This window comes from Molothrus ater, chromosome 8 (assembly GCF_012460135.2).
Source record: "Molothrus ater isolate BHLD 08-10-18 breed brown headed cowbird chromosome 8, BPBGC_Mater_1.1, whole genome shotgun sequence".
Classification (NCBI taxonomy): Eukaryota; Metazoa; Chordata; class Aves; order Passeriformes; family Icteridae; genus Molothrus; species Molothrus ater.
In genome coordinates this window covers 27,776,482-27,796,820 of record NC_050485.2, presented here as the reverse complement: position 1 = coordinate 27,796,820, position 20,339 = coordinate 27,776,482, and the positions used below count along the sequence as shown (strand labels likewise).

The following is a 20,339-nucleotide window of genomic DNA, read 5'->3' as shown; positions in this document are numbered from 1 at the left end:
CCCTGAAAATACAACATCAGAAATTGCAAAGGACAAATTCCTTAACTTTGAAAACAAAGAAAAATGAACAACTGGTTTCCAAAACAAACCGTGAGCCACCACCCTTAAGAACTCGCTCTGGGAAGAGCTGTTCCTGGGAGCTGATATTTAATTAAACTATACTCCTGAGTTTAATAAAGCCAAAAAATACTTCACTTTTATTCTACACTGTCTTTTTGTTTGTCTGACTGCCATTTATTCATTTCAGTAATGAAAAACTTTATGAAACCACAGGATAGAGCACACCTTCATAAAGCAATAAAGGAAGACAACCTTTCGGAGCAGGGGCACAAAGCTGCAGCACTTCTGCTCACTGTAACTCCTTACTGAGATCAATGAAAAATACAACATTCAGTTATCAGACCTGCTCTCAGCATGAGGTGGACCCACTTGTGGGGTGGCATGTAATGCTTACAGAGATTTCTTTCTACTCAAGACCATTTTAAGCTTTCAAATTAAGCGTCCTCTGTAATCTTAAATATTCTGGTCTCCTGACTCCCAGCCATGTACTCCAACGACAACAACAAAATTAAAAAAAAAAAAAAAAGAAAAAGGAAAAAAAAAAAGAGAAGAATATATTCCAGAAAGAAATAGTTCAAGAAAATGAGTATTCATTATCAGAGTGGAAACACCTTGTCATTAGCCATTAATTTTTTCCCATTAATAAGGGAAGTCAGTGGACCTCACTGCAACAGGAACACAACCATACTGGGTTTCAAACAGGTTTTTTACAACACTGTGTCAGGAAAAGCCATTAGATCAAGTTGTATTGGTAATCTGAGCCATCTTTAGAGAAAAACAAATGCTGTTCTTCCCATTATAGGTTGGTATTGTTTCAAAACCTATAGAGACACACTTGCTTGTGCTGCAATGGTATTTATTGCACATAGACCAATTACTTACACAGTAGTAAATTGCACCAAAGTATAAATATGTTATAAAACACACACAGAGAGAAAAATGGAAATGACACACAAGAGCTAAAATAACAGCAGATTCACGTGGGCATTTGGAATTAAAAATAAAAATAATAAAGTCTCTTAAGATATTTTAATTTATAATATGGATATATTTACAGTACCTTCAAAAATAATATTAAAAAAGTCACTCTCTCAATAAAACTATAACAGATCAGACAAAACCAGAAATCAGGTTCAGGGTCGGTGTTACGCAAACCTCCGTTTCCTTTTCAATCTGCATGTGTGTATGTGTGTGCAAGTAATATCTTCAAATAACTTTACAACTCTAACACTGTGCAAAAAACGACTTTGTCGCCATTTTTAAAAAAATGTGCAGTAAATTTTTGTTGCCAGGATTCTCCCCCCTCCCCCCGTTCATCTGTAATTACAATGAACAAGCTGCAGAAGGTTCCTCACCCCCCCCCTCCCCGGCCCTTGTCCTAAAACCCTATTAGTGGTATGTAAATATGCTGTTTAATATAAACATGGTCCGTTCATTCCCCTGTACAATATGCACAGTTTGAGGTAGAAGTTTCTCAGCCTGACTGCTATTGTCTGGCCGAAGGAGATAAGCACAGTAACTCACTGCTGGCTGATGCAGAGGGAATAAGCACAAGAGTGTGGGTTGGGTTGTTTTACCCCCTTCCAAAATATACCAGTGCTCCTCACTGCTCGTTATTTTCTCTCTCGCTACTCTGCAGGCGAGCAGAGCACGGCTACTCCAGATTAAAACTCATCTTGCCGGCAGGTCTGTGTCTCGCCGCCCGCGCTCTGTGCCCGGAGCACCTGCAGCACCGACCCCGCGCCTCCCCAAAAAACCCCGGTGCCCTGGGAGAGGGGATGAGCCCGGGGCCGGGCGGGGGTGGCCGGAGCCCGGCTGAAGCCGAACTCGGCCGCCAAGGGCCAGCACCACCCGCCAGCTCGGCCACCGGCACGGTCCTGGGACAGGCACCCGGGCGCTGCCGCCACCGTGCCCGCGACAGCGCGTCTCCCAAAGACAGGCGGCTGCCTCTGGGATGGGCTGCTGGCTTCCTTTGCTCTCCGCTCAGTGGGTTTCCTGTTTTCTGTAGTTTCGGATGAGGTATGTCGTACACCAGTTCACCTGCTTTTATTCCTAAGTAAACACCCGCACTCCCCGTGCCACGGCAGGGGTCGTTTCGCTCGGCAATAGCATTACCATCGGGCAGCTGCCGGGGCTTTCTCCGCTCCTGAGTGTCTCCCTGCCTGCCTTTCCCCCCTGTCCCGGCTCCGGCGCGGCCCCCACGCCCCCCCTATACCTTGGACTCGGAGTCGGAGGCTTTGCTATGTCTCTCCTCCAGGCTGGACTCGCTGCCGCCCCGAGTGCCCCCGTTGCAGTCGGACCAGGTCCCGGCCAGGCTGCGCTCCGGGGAGCCCACGGTGCTGATGAAGCCCCCGGGCAGCCGGGCCAGCTCCCCGCCGCCGCCGTGCAGCCACCGGTCGGCTTTCCGGCGGCAGCACAGCAGCCTCTTGAAGGCCTTACGAAAGTCGGGGCTGCGGCAGTAGATGATGGGGTTGAACGCGGAGTTGGCGTAGCCCAGCCAGTTGAAGAAAACGAAGAGCCAGTCCGGCACCAGGTCCCTGTTGAAGACGTTGACGATGTTCACCAGGAAGAAGGGCAGCCAGCAGAGGGTGAACACCCCCATGATGATGCCCAAAGTCTTGAGGGCTTTCTGCTCCTTCATGGCCATGATGCGGGAGGTCTTTCTCTTGCTGGCCCGGCCGTTGCCGAGGATGGGCTGATGGTGAGGGTGAGCGGGCAGGGGCGTCTGCGGCTGCTCCTGGCTGCCGTAGAACCGGCCCTCGCACCTATCGATCTTCCTCATCTGCTCCTTGGCCTCTCTGTACACCCGCAGGTACACAAAGATCATGATAAGAAGGGGGATGTAGAAAGAAATGATGGACGAGGCGATGGCGTAAGCCCTGTTGGTGACGAAGTCGCAGCAGCCCGGATCCTGGTAGCACTCCAGCGCCTGGGGGTCGTCATCCCGCCACCAGTGCATCATGATGGGCAAGAAGGAGACCAGGGCAGAGATGGCCCAGACGGTGCAGATGATGCCCTTGGCCCGACCCTTGGTCATGAGGCTCTGGTAGCGGAAAGGCGAGGTGATGGCCAGGTAGCGGTCGATGGCGATGACGCACAGGGTCTCGATGCTGGCCGTCACGCAGAGCACGTCCAGCGAGGTCCAGCACTCGCAGAGGAACGACCCCCAGAGCCAGGTGCCCCGCACCACCAGCGTGGCCCCGAAGGGCACCACCAGCAGCCCCATCACCAGGTCGGCGCAGGCCAGCGAGGTGATAAACAGGTTGGTGAGGGTCTGCAGCCGCTGCGTCCTCCCGATGGCCGCGATCACCAGCACGTTCCCGGCCACGATGAGCAGCACCACCAGGGCCATCAGCAGGCTCATGCCCACAGCCCACTGCTGCGACAGCTCGGCGGCGGGCAGCTGCCGGCTCCCGGGCGGCACGGCCGTCACCCCGGCCACGGAGCGGTTCTGGGGGCCGCAGTCCGGAGGCAGCCACCCATCGCCCATGGCTGTGCGGGGCGCTCCGGCCGCCGCTCCGCACCGCGCCGCGGGCAGGAAGGCGGCGCCGCCGCCGCTGCCACCGCCCGGGGGCTGCCGCATGGCCCCGCGCCGCGCCGCCGGACGGGCCCGCCCCGACACCGCCCCGACACCGCCCTGGCACCGCCCCGGTACCGCCCCGGTACCGCCCCGGTACCGCCCCAGCACCGCCTCGGTACCGCCCCTGCACCGCCCGCCGCCAATCGGCACCGAGCGAGCGGCACTGAAGCGCCCCGCCCGCGCACCGGCGGTACCGCTGCCCGTGTGCCTGCCCCTGTTCCTGCCCCTGTCCCTGCCCCTATCCCTGCCCCTGTCCCTGCCCCTGTCCCTGCCCCTATTCCTGCCCCTATCCCTGCCCCTGTTCCTACCCCTATCCCTACCCCTATCCCTGCCGCTATTCCTGCCCCTATCCCTGCCCCTATCCCTGCCCCTATTCCTGCCGCTATTCCTGCCCCTATCCCTGCCCCTATCCCTGCCGCTATTCCTGCCGCTATCCCTGCCCCTATCCCTACCCCTATCCCTGCCCCTATTCCTGCCCCTATCCCTGCCCCTATCCCTGCCCCTATTCCTGCCGCTATTCCTGCCCCTATTCCTGCCGCTATTCCTGCCCTGTTCCTGCCGCTATCCCTGCCGGTACCCCGCCCGGATCCCCGTGTTTGCTCTGCGTGCCCCGCGGCTGCCGGGCACAGAGCCCCTTCCCGCACGGCAGTGTGGATGTCCTGGGCAAGGGGCGTCTGTGCCCGGCAGCCGCAGGGTAGGCAGGGGATACGGGAAGGGTAGGCTCCTAGCGGCTTCTGGAGCAGAAGTTACTTCTCTTTATCCCTGGAAAATGCAAAATGCCAGCACTGTTAGCATCACTCTGCCCTGGAAAGTAATTGCCATGCCCTCCTATTGGATGTCCCCATCGGAGACAAGCGTCGCGCTCCCAAGCCCCCTGTCCTCAGTGCCTCCTCTCCCAGCCTGGGCAGCCCCTGAGCCCCCATGTAAAACCCACTTACAGGGATGATGCTGCCAGCTCCGTGCAGGGACTGCGGCTGCCGCTCGTCCCCTGCATCTCCCCATCACGAATCCTTTTTTCCCCTTCTCCAGCCCTGCCAGACTAAGCCACTGCAGGGTTAGGAGGTGGGAGCCCCAGCTCCCTTTTCTGGCTTTATCTGCTGTGCTGAACAGATCTCTCTGGACTTTTAAAAATGCCTGCAGTAGCTTTGACATAGTCTGTTCAAAGCCACGAAATCTAGGGACTGCTCTAAGTATTAATGCTGTTTGTACCATTGTTTGGTAATGAGCTACTGAGTAAAGTACGTGAAACATCAGGAGGCTGCAATGCCCAGACAACCGACTGAGCAAATCCCTGCCGAGGTCCCATCCCCTCCTGTGAAACCTGCTGCTAGGAACTTGTTTGGTGATATTTCCATCTACCTGCTTGGCTCTCTGTTCTGCTCTGAAGATGTAAGACTGCATTTTACTGCATTTTACTGTTTTAAACTTCTTAAAATAATGTGGAGCAACCACTGAGTAAATTAGAACAATGTCCCCTCTCTCCTGCCTTTTAAATCATTGGCATGTCTTTACAGCAGCACCAAATGTTCCCCACAGCACTCTGGGAGCAACTGGAAGTCACAGTTATTTTCTTCCCCCTATATATTTATTCTGCTAAGACTACTCTGCTGTTCCAGCTGGCCCATAAAAATCCCTTCTAGGCTTAGGCTTGATTTACAAGGTCGCAACCTGGGAAAAAAATTATTTATTTATTTACACACTGTTTATTTAACCCTGACTAAAGGCCACACACCAGCGTGGACCTGCTGCTTGGCAAACCATTCCCTCATGTTCCCATGGACTTTGCTTTGCTGCTCGTCATCTGCTGGACCAAAGCATGACCCTCTTTAGTGGGAAGGGAAGGAGGCATGGCATCTTCAGGAACAGAGGGAGACCTTATGCCAAATGAAAAGCAGAAGGGTTGTTTTCAGGAGTATTTGCCCAGGTCTGGTACCTGGAATTCTGATCTAAAAAAAAAAAAAAAAAGTAATCATATGAAACCAGGTTAGTGGAGCTGTGGGATAGAAACAATTTTTTCTTTTCTACATTTAGCTGGAACACTTAAAGTAAGTACGAGGCCCATGGTGCATCATTGCACCAAAATCTTCACAGATGAGATGCTTGGATGAATTTTGTGAATGCATACAGTCCATTTTAGCATAAAATCAGCCAGAAAAAATTCAGATAAAATCTTACATATTTTTCCCAAGATGACACTGAAGCAGTGGTGGGGATACCCTGCAGCTGTTTTACTTGCTATTCCTGGAGCACCATCCATCTGTCATCTGTCCAGATCCATTATTGCTGTAATATCTTTACACAGTTAATAAATACCATAAACTAATAAAATGCCAGCTCTTTGCCTATCAAGCTATCCTATCAGATCTCCAGCAGGAGGTCTCTTCCCACCATAAGAGAAGATAAGTTTAAAGGTTGGAGGACTAAAGGAAATTATTAACAAGTATGCAATAAAGCAGAAGACATAATTGTGTGTTGCTTCTCCGTGTCTTTGTTGGTTCTACACACATCAATCTGGAATGTCAGATCAGAGCTGGAGCCAGAATGTCTTTGGGAAACAATGCATCTCCAAAGGAAAAAATAAGCAAGTTTACGAATTCTGTACAGAACATCCCTCTGGCCCTTGCAGCACAGAGCAGCCAAATGTTCACTGTGGGCTTAACCCCTTTCAGAGCACTACCTTTTGCAAATCTCCTCTAACTCCAAGTTTCCTTGGTTTTTGGTTTTTTGTTTGGTTTTTTTTTGTTTGTTTGTTTGTTTGTTTTTTTTTTGCATTTCAGACAGCTCTTTAACATGATTTAAATACTTCCAGTCATTTGCATATTATTTAAGGATGTTCTGTTAGGTCAAGAGAAGAGCTTACAGCACTGAAATGCTTTGTTTCTCCTTGCTCTCCAAATCACAGTTTTTAATGAGCAACAGGTAGATAGGATGAGAACTAAAATGTATTGCCTTTGAGTCACCCTGTTGGCATGAGCTGTGAAACCTCAGCATTTCAGGAACTGAAGTGAGCTATGTGGGTGTTTTTTAAACCCAGTCCTTTGAGATGCTTTGCACAGCTTCCAGCTTATCTTCGCGCACCTCCCTCAATGCAAAGCAGATTCCAAGATGAGGGTTCTGCTGAATGGATTCTATCCCTACCAGCAGCACCAGCAGTGGGGCAGGAGACTGGGAATGGTGCTGGACACTGGGACTAACCCCTTCCTTCATAGTAGCAGTAGCTAGGGCAGTGGATTTGCTGTTGCCACTCTGCTGTAAAACATCCCTGGATCTCCAGGGCTGCTCTGAGCTCTGTGTTGCCTCGTGGTGCCCCTTAGACAAGGATCTTGTCTTCCTTGCCCAGTCTTCTTCCAGCTGTGCCTTCATGAATCAAATTCAGAGACCACTATTATTAACATAATTCCCTCTAAAAACATGAGCTATTTGTTCCCTTAAGGCATTTATCAAAGTCCACTGAAAAGCCTGGAAATCCTCCCATTGATTTCAGTGAGCCTCATGTTGTAATTCCTTCTCTGGAGAAAAAGAACCACCTAAAAGCAAATTAAAAATGCATTTGCTGTCCATTTTTCTTCCTGCTGTCTTCTTTACTCTCTTAGAAAACTTGTATGCATCTGGTAAATCATTTTGTGTTTGCTACCTGGACAGTTGACTAAAACCTGCAGGAAAGTAGGTGAGAAACAACTCTGAGAATCCTCATGTGAAGTGATCAGGCTTCACCCTCTCCCTGCTGGCCCGGGAAGAAGTCACCACTTGGCTCTATTCACACTGGACATTTGTTGTTAGAGAAATAGAGACATGATGGAACATTGCCACAAGATCCATGTCTCTTGCTTTTAAAATAAACATCTTGGCTTTGACTTGACGTTTATTTTCCATAAATGCCTCAGCCTCAATTTGGCATTTCAGCAGCAGTGGGAGGCTGTTATCCTGTGACAACACACAATTCCATTGACATTATCTCCTGAGCACGTGTGACAGTGCTCCAAATACTGCATGTAGTTGATTTCTGTTAAACAACATCAGAAAAATATATAGTAAAGGTATCAAAGAACAGAAGTTCCAGCCCTATGCTGTGTGTGTAATGCTATAATTCCATGGGGATGCTGTGTACAAGTGTGAGCTACCTTAGGATGAAGCACACCCTGAGTTTGACTTTGGGGGTCCCAAGCAGTGATTGCTTATTAATTCCTGTTCACTCAAGGGCTGTGGCTGATGTGATGGTTAGTATGTACAGGACTGAGCATATCAATGTTTTGAAAAGCCCCAAACCAATCTGAACACACATAAATAAATCCTGATGCTCTGGAAGACCCTGTCACAGCAACTCAGCTGTTCAGAGTATTTTTGTTGTCGGGAGACTGTATTATAATCATGCTGATTCACTAATTCCCTTCAGGTGATAAAAGAGATGCAATATGTCTTTCTGTCTCTCTTTCACACACTGAGCAAAACAGTGCTGAAGAGCAGGCAAGTCATGTTTCTTGTCTCCTGAAATCTGTGTTTCATTGCTGCTAAAAAGTCAAAATTCAGAAGAAGGCTGAGTTTGACCAACACCATTCAGTTCTCCCAGAATGGACTTCATTTGCAATCTGGACTAATATTAATCTGGAGTAATAATTATGTGCTCATTAATCCAGATTACAACTGACTGCAATTGCTCAAGTTTCTGGGTATTCCTGTCTGCATCCCCCTGTACTTTCTCGACGTCCCAACTCTTCTACAGAGACGCTGGCACTGTGAGAAAAGGCTGCCTCTTTTTTAAGCATCAGCAATTCCTGTGAGAGAGGTGGCAAAACATTTTACAGCAGGCCAGAAAACCCTGCAGTGGCCAGAGGCTTTGTTTATACAGAGAGATTGTGGTCAGAGATGACAGCAGAGGAGTGATGACTGAGTCCTCTGAGGTTTTGTGTTAGTCTATTCCTGCTTCAATGCATACTGGCTGCAAGAACATGCCTTATTTCTCCATCCTGATGCTTACCCATCCATATGATGACAGTAGCATGCTTTGGGAAACTCCATTTCACATTTTACCTGGAAAAAACCTGGTGCTTTAAAACCACATCTTGATGTGTGGACTTGATGAAAAAGCACAGCAGCAGCATTCGGGTGTCCATGCTGGGTGCTGAAATGTGGAAATCAGAGACCATTTCTTTCCCCTTCACATCAAGGATAACTAGAGCACATAAGTGACTGGAATGTTCAAAAAGACTCATTCAGTGTTTTTGGACGTGTGAGAAATCTGTGTCTCTGTTCTGAATGGCAAAAGCCTGCATTGAGCAGCATGGCTGAGGGTCAGCTCCAGCTGGCTGTGAGGGTGGGTGATGGTTGAGGCTGATTTAGAGGTCTGGTCAGCCCAGTACTGTTGGCTGAGTGTCTCCAGATGTAGCACTGAGGCCTTGGATTCTGTAGGGACATGGGTTAGGGCTCCCACTGCGAGAAAATACATTCTGGATTTTTTTTAAGCAAGAAAAGTCAGTTGTGGTTCATGCTAACTTAGGGCAGTGCCATGGGAAAGATTTCTGAAGAACTGAGATTGTGTCACTACATGTGAAAAAGTTAAATAGTTCCTTTTTCTGTGGCATTAAGAATGTCTTTAGAAGGTTTGGGAGATTCTGAATTGCAAATTTTAATTTTCAAAGCTATATTTTTGGCAGTTTAAAATATTCAGTGACAGATTTTTTCAGTGATTGCTTTTATTTGGTGCAAATAAATACAGAATTAGCTAAAAGAGGAAGAAATAGTAGGATGCATCAGAGTTAGATGGGGGTCTTGCAGAGCCATGCAAAGCTGCTATCAAGTAGCATGAGAAAACACAAATATTAAAAATAATCTTGGGAAAATATATTGCGACAACTTTAATTCTGCGTTGTTCTTTTTTCCCCTAACCTTTTGCTTTATACCTCTCTGATAAATGTCTTTGATACCTGCTTCTGGAAACTGCTGAAGATGTTTAAACCTCCTTAACATCAGCCTCAGATGTAGTCCATGCCTGTCACAGAGTGAAAACTGCTGGGCTTCAATCATCACGGAATAAATGGTTGACTTGCACCTACCTTGCACGTGGGTGAGCTCACCCCTTACCAGCGAATGCACTGCCCTGACTGACTTGCAGACCAGCTGAGCCTCTGGCAAGTGGGGAAGGAAAAGTGCTGGAATGCTTTGGTGCATCCTTCTAAACACATTCCCAGTGTTTAAGGCAATGCTTACAGTAACACATCTGCTGCTAATAACCTTTTCTGACTGACTATGAGACACCTCTGCTGACCATTTCTTGGTGGAACTGGATTCTTTGGATTAGGCTTTTTGTCACCTCTGCATCTTTTGCTTTTCAATAGCTGTCGACCAGGGCATGCACCTTTTTATTTATTCAGTCTATCATAAAATCATTTTAAGATGGCGATAAATTGCCTCACTTTTCACCTGTTTGCTTATCAATTTGTAATTACAAATTAAATTATGATACGCCAGCTCTGCAAGTAACATTTCTGATGGAAAATCCCCTTTTAGGTACCACCTACTGGGAAATATCTCTTCAGTCTGCATTTGGCAACAGACACCTGGTATGGTAAGGTGAAGTGCTCAGCATTCCCCTCTTTCCTGGAGGTAAAGCAGATAAACATGTGTTCTGTACTTTTGGAAATCTGGTCAGTTTAAAGCTATATATCTACATCTTTCAGTAAATTAATTATGGTCTTAAAATGTAGTTTTAATTAGGGAAAAAAAAAGCAAGCTAAAGTGACCCTTTAATCAGTGAGCCTTCCTGTCAGATTCCTCTCTAGTTTTGTTCAATGACTGATGAAGCAAAGTTAATATTGTGTCTTATCTCAATTTTTATTGAAAGAGCCTAATTTTGAAGTCAGTTTAACCAGACCTCTCTTTCCCCCATCGTCTTCAATCAACCAGACATTTAGTAATATACAAATACCTCACTATGGCTTCAAGCTAAATTCATTCATGACCAAGTAACATAAAGGACGCTTGCAAGAAATTCTTGATATGCCTGTTTTTTATATAAAATGTTTTTGGACAAAAAAGATTAACCTTTTTTTTTCTTTTTTTAAGGTTTTATCTATTAGCTGTTAGACTTAATGCATATAACTCCTTCATATCTGAGTAGCAAAATCTTGCATCTGCCAACAAATTTGTAATGCATTAGTAACAAAGCCATAATTGTATCTAATAAATACTCTCTTTGCTCTCACTGGGCTTTTGTGAGTCTGAATAGCTGTGAACCACTTTGCAGTGCTCATCTGAAAGGTCTCCTATAGACAGAATATTATGACTATTTTAAACAGAAAAGCTGTTATTGAGGCACCCCTGTGTTCAAGCTGTTCTTGACAGTAACCACAGGCTGCTCACTGCAGCCTTGCAATCTGAAACTGCTAAGATTGTAGTTAGCTTAGCTGTTGTCACTCAGCAAACACCTTGTTCCTTATGATTTATTTATCCTTCTATTCTGCAGACTGTCCAGGAATGAGTTTGGGACTTTTCACACATTAATTATGCGTAATGATTCAGGGAGATTGTTTATGCACACGCATTTCAGGCCACAGGCTCTCTCCGAGCTCCTTGCCTTCCTGATGTCTTTGTGTACTTGCTGTTCCTCACGCATTGTCCCCAGGACCCACGGATCACTGCAAACCATATCATGTGGCATTGCTTTTGTTCCCCAAAGGATGAGTCTCCAACCCATGAGAGGCACTTCTGGCAGGAACACAGGAGGGCTTCTGGTGTGAGCATGAGGGCATCTCAGTGTTCCCCAGTCCTAGGCACCTCTCATCCAGCTGTTTCTGAAATCATATGCTTTTGGAGACTGGGTTGGCATTGCTGTACACTTTTTACTTAGCTTCTACTTGCAGTTGTCCTAGAGAGGAGCTGGTCTTTTGTGTGAGGTGGGAGAATGACTGAATCTGGCCTGTGGTACAGGAACGCCCTCCTGCAGACTTAATCACATTCATTCGGTGAAACTTAGGAAGGGATTCAAAGGGACAGACAGGAGAAATGACATTTCCCAGAAGGAACATTGCAAGGTTGGATTGTTACAAACAACTCCAGCATCTCCATTGGTGTTTGGCCTGTGGGACTGGGGCCTCTGATTGCAATGAACTTGTCTTTTCCTCTTTATGCCCGTTTCCTGCTCTTATTACTCTTGGCACCAGTTACCATGCCATGAAAAGACATTCTTGTGGGAGCAGGACTAAGGGGGCAGGGCCCTTGTTTCTGTCTCAGTGAAAAGGTCTGATAATCCTGACATGCTGCAAGGCCTCTGTGGCTGTGCTTGCACAACCACCAGGAGCAGGAGATACATCCAAGACATAAAGTAATCCCTCTGCTCTACTGAAAATAGAGTAGCAAACAAACACCTGGCACTGGCCTACTGGCAATGCCTGTGTCCACATTTAGGTGCCAACTTTTAGAAATATGTGAGCCTAGTGGCATGATCCCAAAAGCAAGCAATGAGAACAAGCAGAGGCCTTGACACTGGAGCTGGAGTGGAAAGGCTGAAAGAACTGGGTTTGTTTACTCCAGGGACATCACTAAGGGGACACAATGACAGTATAAAATGTTCCTGCAAAGGAGAGAGGAATAAACTGTTCTCTGCTGGATACAGGAGCAAAAGGAATGGACATACATTACAGCAAGAGCCATTTAGGCTGCAGTGCAGACAGCTGGACTCGGGTCTGGGATGGCTGGGAAGTAACTTCATGCCATTAAGCGGGGTCTCAGGTTAGAAGCATCACTGAATTTTAGGGTTTAAACTTCTCTCACATGTAATAAAGAGAAATGTGAGTTCTGGCTGTGCTTCAATTCTCTTTGAAGCAGCTTTTTTCTCTACATTGTCTAATGAGGGAGCCCAGCTTCCTACATTAGCCAATTCATTTAAGTGCCTGAGGTTAAATGGGATGAATCTGGGCCTCAGTGGCTGGCCTTTAGCCTGTGGCTCATCCTCAGACCCTGTGGGTCCTGTGTCATGGTCTCCAGTTTCTGCTTTCACCATTGCCTTTCAACTTCTTTGATGCAGTGAATCTTTGCTTCACAAAAGCTTGAACAACCTTAATATTACACATATTCTCTGTTCTTCAGAAAAGTTAAGCATTTGTTTACCGTGCCAAACTGTTTAATTATTTGCTCTTCGAAAATATAAACATGATTCTAAAGGCTTTATCAGCTAAACCATTTTCCTTCTAGAATAATTGATAATGAGTAACATTTTACCTACTGGGTCGTATTTCAGTGTAAGTCCTAAAAAGCAGATGAGGGAAAAGTGGCTTTTGTCTCAGTTTTCAAAGATTCTTTAGAAACACCATGAAGTAGTGTAAAATAAAAACTAGAAAAAGATTCCATAGCAACACCATAATAACCTGACTGTCCTACCAGGTCAGAATATGTAGCACTAACAAAAGTTTATCTGTAACCTCATTACTGTGAACTAAGGAAGCTTTGAGTCATCCTCTTGGTTATTTAACACCAAACACTGTCTTGTGGCAAAGATGCCCTCCCCAGAAAAATCACATGGGCCTAAAACTCTTGAGGTTTTACATTTAGAAAAACTGAGGTCCTTGTTAGGTCTGGTTGTTTTTTGCTTGTTTGTTTCCTGGTTGACTTTTTCCCCTTGAGCTTTTAGGGTGTGTTTGCTTTGCTTTTCATGTTGTAAACCTGCAAGAAAATAAAAGGTGAAGGTCTTCAATGAACTTTGTGGAGCTGAAACTGAAAAAAGCATGGAATTGATATTTCATGCTGGAATCAAAACACTTGCATTGGAAAAGCCCCTGCAGCATGACAGAAAATTTGTTACATGGCTTATGTTATAGCCATGCTTCCATGGTCCATTCATGGCAGGGCTGAATGCTGATGGAATAACTGCAAAGAAAGGATGATGATGATGATGATGATGATGATGATGATGATGATGATAATGATGATGATGATGATGATGATGATGATGATTCTAACCTGTCTTCTCAAGTCTTTCCTCCTGTTGTCAAATTTTAACCAGGACTGACAGAGGACAAAAGATCTCCAATAGAATAATCTCCTGTCAATATTACTGAAAATGGTATTTGGGTGGCGTGAAGAAAGCCTACCAGTGCCTCACTCACAGAAAGGCAGCTGCAGAGCTGCTTTCACAGCAGATATCCAAGAACCCACAAGGCAGAAGTATATTTGAAATGAAGCTCCCCACAGTTTTAATTTTCAGAGGAGTAATTGCTGAAACAATATGTGGCTGGAATTATGGCACTTAAAGACTCAATTCCTCTATTGCCACCTACTCCTCATCCCCCAGCCCCAAGTACTTTGAACCCCTTTGCTTCCTATCAACAAATTAAATCTAAAGAAAAGTTTAAACACCCCCTGGGAATTATGTTTCTCAGTCCTGTGTTTGTTCTCTACAGCCAATCTTTCCTTCATACTCACTGCAGTTATTGTTACACATCAGGACTGACTTTTTAATTTTGATTGCCAGCTCAGCCAGGTCTGCTTCATCCCTTAGAATCAAACACTGTTTTCCTCCCAGCTCTACAAGCAGGGAAGCTCCTGGGCTCAGCTAGACAGTAGCTCCTGCTCTCACCCTGCTGTAGAGGCATGAGCTGTATCAGAGCACAGCCTGCTCCTGCAGCTGCCTTGGCTCCAGAGGGGTGTTTGTGTCACTGAGCTAATCACACATGCCTTGGACAAGAGGCAGGCAGGAGCAGATAAGGGGCTGTTCTTGCAGAGCCCGTTCTTTGTCCATGGCCGTGTTTTGGTGAATGAAATCATTGCAGTGCAGACAGCAGTGTGACTGAGCAGGAAGGGAGCCTGGTTGCCCCTTAGTTACAATCCCCACTTGGTTATGTGCTCCCAGCCTTGGACATTTAACCCTTGTGTGGCTTCTTCTCTAAGCAGTAACATTTTGTGGCATGTTGTCTGGAAGTGGTGAACTTTGATACCTTTAAAGACAACATATATACTAAAATGGCAGCTACTTAGGAAAGAGGAGCAAAAACTTACCCAGCATTTTCCTCATATGTGTGACAGAATAGGAAGAAATAGAGCTTTTTCTGTGCAAGATTTGTCCCTCCAGTATGAGTGGGAAGCCAATAACTTGGATATTTTTAGTCCCAGTGCCATGAGCTGCTTATGGCACAGAGTAGCTCCAATACAAAATTATATGCTGTTTTCTTCCCTAGGTGCAACATAAATAAAACAGAAGTTTCTTAGCTAGGCAGTTCCCACATTTGTTGATGATTGAAATGGAGATGGTCTGTGGGTGCTGCCCACCACACAGGGAGTTGATGCCCAGCAGGAGCCATTCCCAAGTGAGCTATGGTTTTCATAGTGGTGAACTATGGTTTGCCCTGCTGGGCTTGAAAGCAGGTGTGCCTTCAAGGGAGGGCCTGGTTTTGAAATTTTAATTGGCTGCATGCTCTTAATTTCATAGGAAGATGATTGCAGGAAGATGATTGCAGGAAGATGATTGCAGGAAGGAAACGGGCTAAGGTGAACTGTGAGGGGAAAGAAAAAAAGCACTGTGAGACAGGTGACAAGCCTGGTGTGCTGCTGGAAAGGATTGCTGTGAACATGGATGGGGAAGAACTTCTGTGCAAGGGAGTGTGCTTAGCATGTAATGGGAGATGTCCTGAAGAATGGCTTTGGACAAGACACTTGAACATAGCAGCTGAAAAGAAGGAGGAATATCAAGAAAAACTCCCTGCTAGTGTGATCTAGTCAGCTGTGGAGCAGTCTTAGAGAAGAGCAGAGATCCTGGACAGATCACAAAGCAGAAGATAAATGTTGTGCTCCAGCAGAAAGGTTCAGACTATTCCTGCCTTTGGAATTCAACATATCAAGGACTGTCTCCTCCAAGAGAGAAATGACACTGAGACTAGAAAAGACTAGAGATTTTATTTTGTGTAAGCAGAAGACCCATGGATGGGCTGATCCACACAGTTCACTAAATATGTCAGGCTGGACTCCATTATTCCTTATTGTTGATATGTCTTTCCTAGAAGCTCAAAAATATGGCTCTTCACCAATTTAAAAATGCTGGATGGAGTTTTAAAACCTTGCTCAAGAGCCACATCCAGAAAATCAGGCAGCTGGCTGGATCTGAGCCACTGGGTTTTGACTTGAAAACCAAGAAAACCCTCCTAGGAACTGAGAGATCTATTACTATCAGTTTGTCTTTTGTCTGAAATGTACCATTATCTGCTTCCTTAGGATCAAAGGTAAATAATTCACGAACACAAGAGAGAAGGAAAAAAGGATCCTTTAGCTAGAGAACTGCACATTTTGAGGCAGCCTGTTGTCAGGTCATGGCATGGCATTCCTATGTCACTGATCTGAACAGGGAAAAAGGCTTAAACGGGGGAAAAAGGTTTAAAAAAATGAATGAGCTCAGATTTTTTTCAGAGACAGCCTTGCAGTGATGAGTACACAGGATCTTCAAGCTGTGGCTGTTGGATTTGTCCACTTTCCCTTCAACTCACCCAGCCTGAGTAGATGGAGAGCACTGTGCTGTGGCTCACACTTAGCATGTGCAATTATTAGCACTTTTAATGTGTTCTCTTCCACACCCCTCAGTTTCTCACCTCTTTTACATTCTCAAGGCATTAGACTGTACTATATGTTTGACCCACAGGTTCTTTTTTCACCTTTCTTGGTTGGATGGGTTGGGAGTGGTGTTGCAGCCATGCAGAAGAGTCAGTTTGTGTGTTAGGTCAGGCTGGAATAGCTTACCCTGTACTGCTGTCCCTCAATGCAGATAGGAAAGTTTGGATCATCTCGTCAATAACAAATTATTTGTCTCTAATTATGTTTCAAACTCTGTGCTGCCTTGCTCCTCAACACAGTGAACTCTCTCAAGTGTTTACTGCTGTCCTAGTTACCTTTCCCTCACTGCATCAGCCATGCAAAGAACCCCCCATTTTTTATCCCACTCATTGTCATGACAACATGTTTGTGTGCTGCTTGTCATTTTATAGCTCTAAGGCTGAGGAAACAGCACTGCTGTACTTCAGCCCTGTGAGCCCCAGTACTTTATGCTCTTGTTCTGCCCTGAGCTCATTTAAACTTCTGCTTACCTCCCTTTCTCTAGGGAAAACAGGAGGAAGGGCCCAAACTGCTAAAGCATGGATGATGTCAGGATGGGCCAAAGGGGAAATGGAGGAAAAACAAGAAGTGAGATTAAAGCTGGAGACAAACATCTTCTGCTGTAGCACTGATACACAGGATAATTTCTCCCATCCCCTTCCCACTTTGAGTTCATAAACTCAACAATATGTTTAGGTAAATTCATTGCCTTTCAGCCTTCCCTTTGCTGCAAGATATTGCAACTTCATGGAAGAAAGGAATCCTACTTTTTGAGTAACTTTTATATTTCTTATCCTCAGATTCTCCAAGGGTAACTGAGGAAGCAATTTTAGCCTACTTTATTATGGTGTTTGAGACAGGGATTATGCTTCCATGGGCAGGGGTTGTCTTCTGATAATGGGATCCTGGCTAGCACTATATTCTGGCTGGTGTTCTTCTAAGCACTAAAGACCCCATCTAAATTATAGAAAAATGCCAGTGATTATGTTGATAAATAGGACAATCCCAAAGGGTTTTAAATAGCACTTCACAGCTTTGACAAAGCTGCCTCAAAATTTCCTTGCAAATGAGAAAGTTAACACCTGGCTGGGAAATTTATTAAAATTGCAAATGTTAATTTGCTTCTAGCTTGACTTGGATCACTCATCATCTACAAGAAAATTGTACAGAGAGATTTGACCCAAACCACTGAATTATTTGAAGAATACTTCCATTTCAAGAGCATCTGAGCTGGTGAAAGTGTTACTGGAAATAATTATTTCTTTAGAATATATTTAGTGCCTACCTTGATGCTACAGAATTCTCAAAAGTGATCTGATGGACATCTCCAAGGACTTTACTTGTAATCATTGCATGAAAAGTTCCTGTTACACAATTATATTTTTTTTTTCCTGAGAGAGCTAGTGCCTCTCCTGGCACTTGAAATGCCATAGCAAAAAGCACTTGAGACCACCTTCCGTGGCAAAATGAAGTTGTGCTTGTCATAATGATATGTAATTGGAAGTGGAGTTATCCCTGGGAAAAGAATATGCAGACTTAACCTTCCTCCTAAACCACTCATGACCATAGGACTGTTTCCTGCATTACTAAACAGAACACAAAGATTTGTGCTACTTTATGGCCACCTAAAGGGGACTGAAAAGTCTTTCAGACCCTGGCAAGTGAAAGGGTCACACAATAAAATCTGTATTTAAGACCGAGACAGACAGCATGCCCTTCCTTTGGCCTGATCCAGTGAGGATATGAATCAGTCATGGCTCTGAGTTTCTTTAACTGATTTGGAACCTCCACCCACAGCTGCTGGGTTTGGGAGGATGCTGGGGTGCAGAACCTGCAGCTGTCCTCACCTCAGCTCTTCTGACTCACAGCCACTGCAGCTCACCAGGGGGACAGAACAGAGTAAGGCAGGTGGATTGCATCTTGTGGTGACTTCCCTGCCACCCCTATTTTCTGTAATTTTGTGTAAATGCAACAGAGCTGGGCCCAGTACAACTATCTGGGTTGAATTTCCCCAGCCCACCACAAGTCCTGCCCCTTCAGGTACATGACCTAACTTGTTCCGTGCCCCAGGGACACACACATCATCCCAGCAGATCTGTTCAGATCTCTCCAGCTCCCTCCCTCTGCTGGGTGAGGCCATTTGTGTTCCAGGACTCACAGATCCTCCCTCCCAGCAGCTGATGTTACTTCAGCATGAAGAAAAAACAAAGTGAGTTAAGCTTGATTTTAATTAAACATTTCCTGCTTTCACAATGAAAGTGGAGAACACATGTGGGTGTCTCCTCACACAGTGTGAAGGACAAAACAATGCTCTATAGGACTGGTGTAAATGTTAAACCCTTTGGCACATCTTGTCCAGCTCACTTTCCTTTGAACTCAAGCTGGGAGGATGTACTTAAAATGTTTCCCTCCTGTATGTGTCAGAGTCCTACAGATGATGAGGAGAAATGAAGATTCATGCAGGCTCTTTCAAACAGAAAGGATTCTTCTGTTTGAAAAAAAATGGTCTGTTTTCCCTAGCTCCTAGCCCTGTAAAGAATGATAGGATGTGGAATATCATCTAGATTCAGTCTCAGAAACAGGTGTGATGCTTTGATTTCAAAATGGCTGTAGGGAATCCATTGTTTCCTGTAACTCTGTGTGTACAAGTTGTAAAACTTCTACCTGGGCAAAACCATTCACGACTGCAAGATTCCTCCTTTGCCCTGCTGCAGTCTTGCTACTCTTGCCAGTGTCTGGGACTACATCCAAAGGTGCTTTTCAGAAACAAGAAACTGATTTAGAGGCAGATACTCATGGGCAGTCAAATAGAAATCACAGCCTGATTGTGGAGATGGGCTACAGGTGTGGCTCAGTGTGACACTTCATCGGCTAGCAAATCTCATGGAAGCAGTAAGGAAGTCTCCCATGGAGGTCTGCATTTCCTAAAAGATGTGGAGTTAGTGCTTGCATCTGTTGCATTTTTGGCTTAAGTGCCATGACTGAACCCAAACTCGTTGCTCATGAGAGCTGGCAGTGCTCTGGCACTGGGCTGGAGCGAGTTGGCCCCTGGAGCAGAGGGATTAACTGGTGGCACTGAAGGTCACTCAGGGATGTTTTCCTTGGTCTGCTGCCTTCCTCTTTCTGTGGAGCAGCCCTGTGGGCAATGAATTAAAATGAAGACACTCTGAGGAAGCACATGGAAAACACCCTGTTCTCCTGCACACCCCGTGATCCTGCGCAGCTTGCGTGGATGCAATTGGCTCCAACTCATTTGGGCTCTGAGAACTCAGGCTCAAATTCCAGCATGGCAACCATGGAAAGCAGGAGAGGAGGCCTCCTCTGGCCCATGCCCCCCCTCCAGGACAGAAGCAGCTCGGCCTTTGCCATTCTCACTCATTCTCCACTTGTTTTGCACAATCTCTCTTCATGCAGATTCTGTGGCATCCTCAAGAAAACTGCTGCACTGCTTCCCTACAACTTCAACCAGAAGGTTTTCCCTGCTCTCTGATTTCCCATGTTGCAGCTGATGCTTCAGCTCAGATGTTCCCAGCCCCATCTGGAGCAGTGCCACTCCATCAGCCTTAGGACCCAGAGTTTCCAGCCTGGGCAGCCCCACGTGCTGCTCAGCTTTTTACAAAGGAACAACATGAAACTCAGCCTGTAATTCAGTTTCCCCCCTTTTCTCCAGTTAGTTTAATTATTTCTACTCTGCTGTAGTCCCTCCAGAATTATCTTTTTTCTTACACTTGTGGGTTTTTTTCCCTGTCTGCCAAGATATTTTGGCACTTTAACTATGTTTGATTTGAAGCCCCTCTAAGTTTAGTGGCCTCTGCAACTTTAGTCTCTCTTGGTGGAATTGTGAGGTTTGAAATCATCTGTATAGCAAACCTCTGAAACTGGAAGTGAATCTGACATCCAAATTGTACAGCTCTCCTGGAACCCGAGGGGTTTTGGCTGAACTTTATCTTTTAATAGCTTGCATTAACATCAAGGGCTACAATTGTGGCCTGACACAAAGCTATTGTTAGAGATGTTTGCACTTTCCTAATAGAATATAAATGTTCTCAGAAAACAAAGCTCCAGTGAAGCTTCATTAGAGCAGGCTAGTGAAGCTCAGGGGATGGAAAGAGTCACCAAAGGCTTTCAGGTA

The 20,339-nt window shown here is 45.8% G+C and overlaps 1 protein-coding gene across 1 annotated transcript; it reads right to left on the bottom strand.

The window, feature by feature from the left end:
• Positions 1-1,434: 1,434 nt before the first annotated feature.
• Positions 1,435-3,561, bottom strand: ADRB1 (adrenoceptor beta 1). The gene has a single exon (XM_036386223.1). It carries the CDS (start codon positions 3,548-3,550, stop codon positions 2,270-2,272), a length of 1,281 nt encoding a protein of 426 aa, XP_036242116.1. The 5' UTR covers positions 3,551-3,561; the 3' UTR covers positions 1,435-2,269.
• Positions 3,562-20,339: the final 16,778 nt, after the last annotated feature.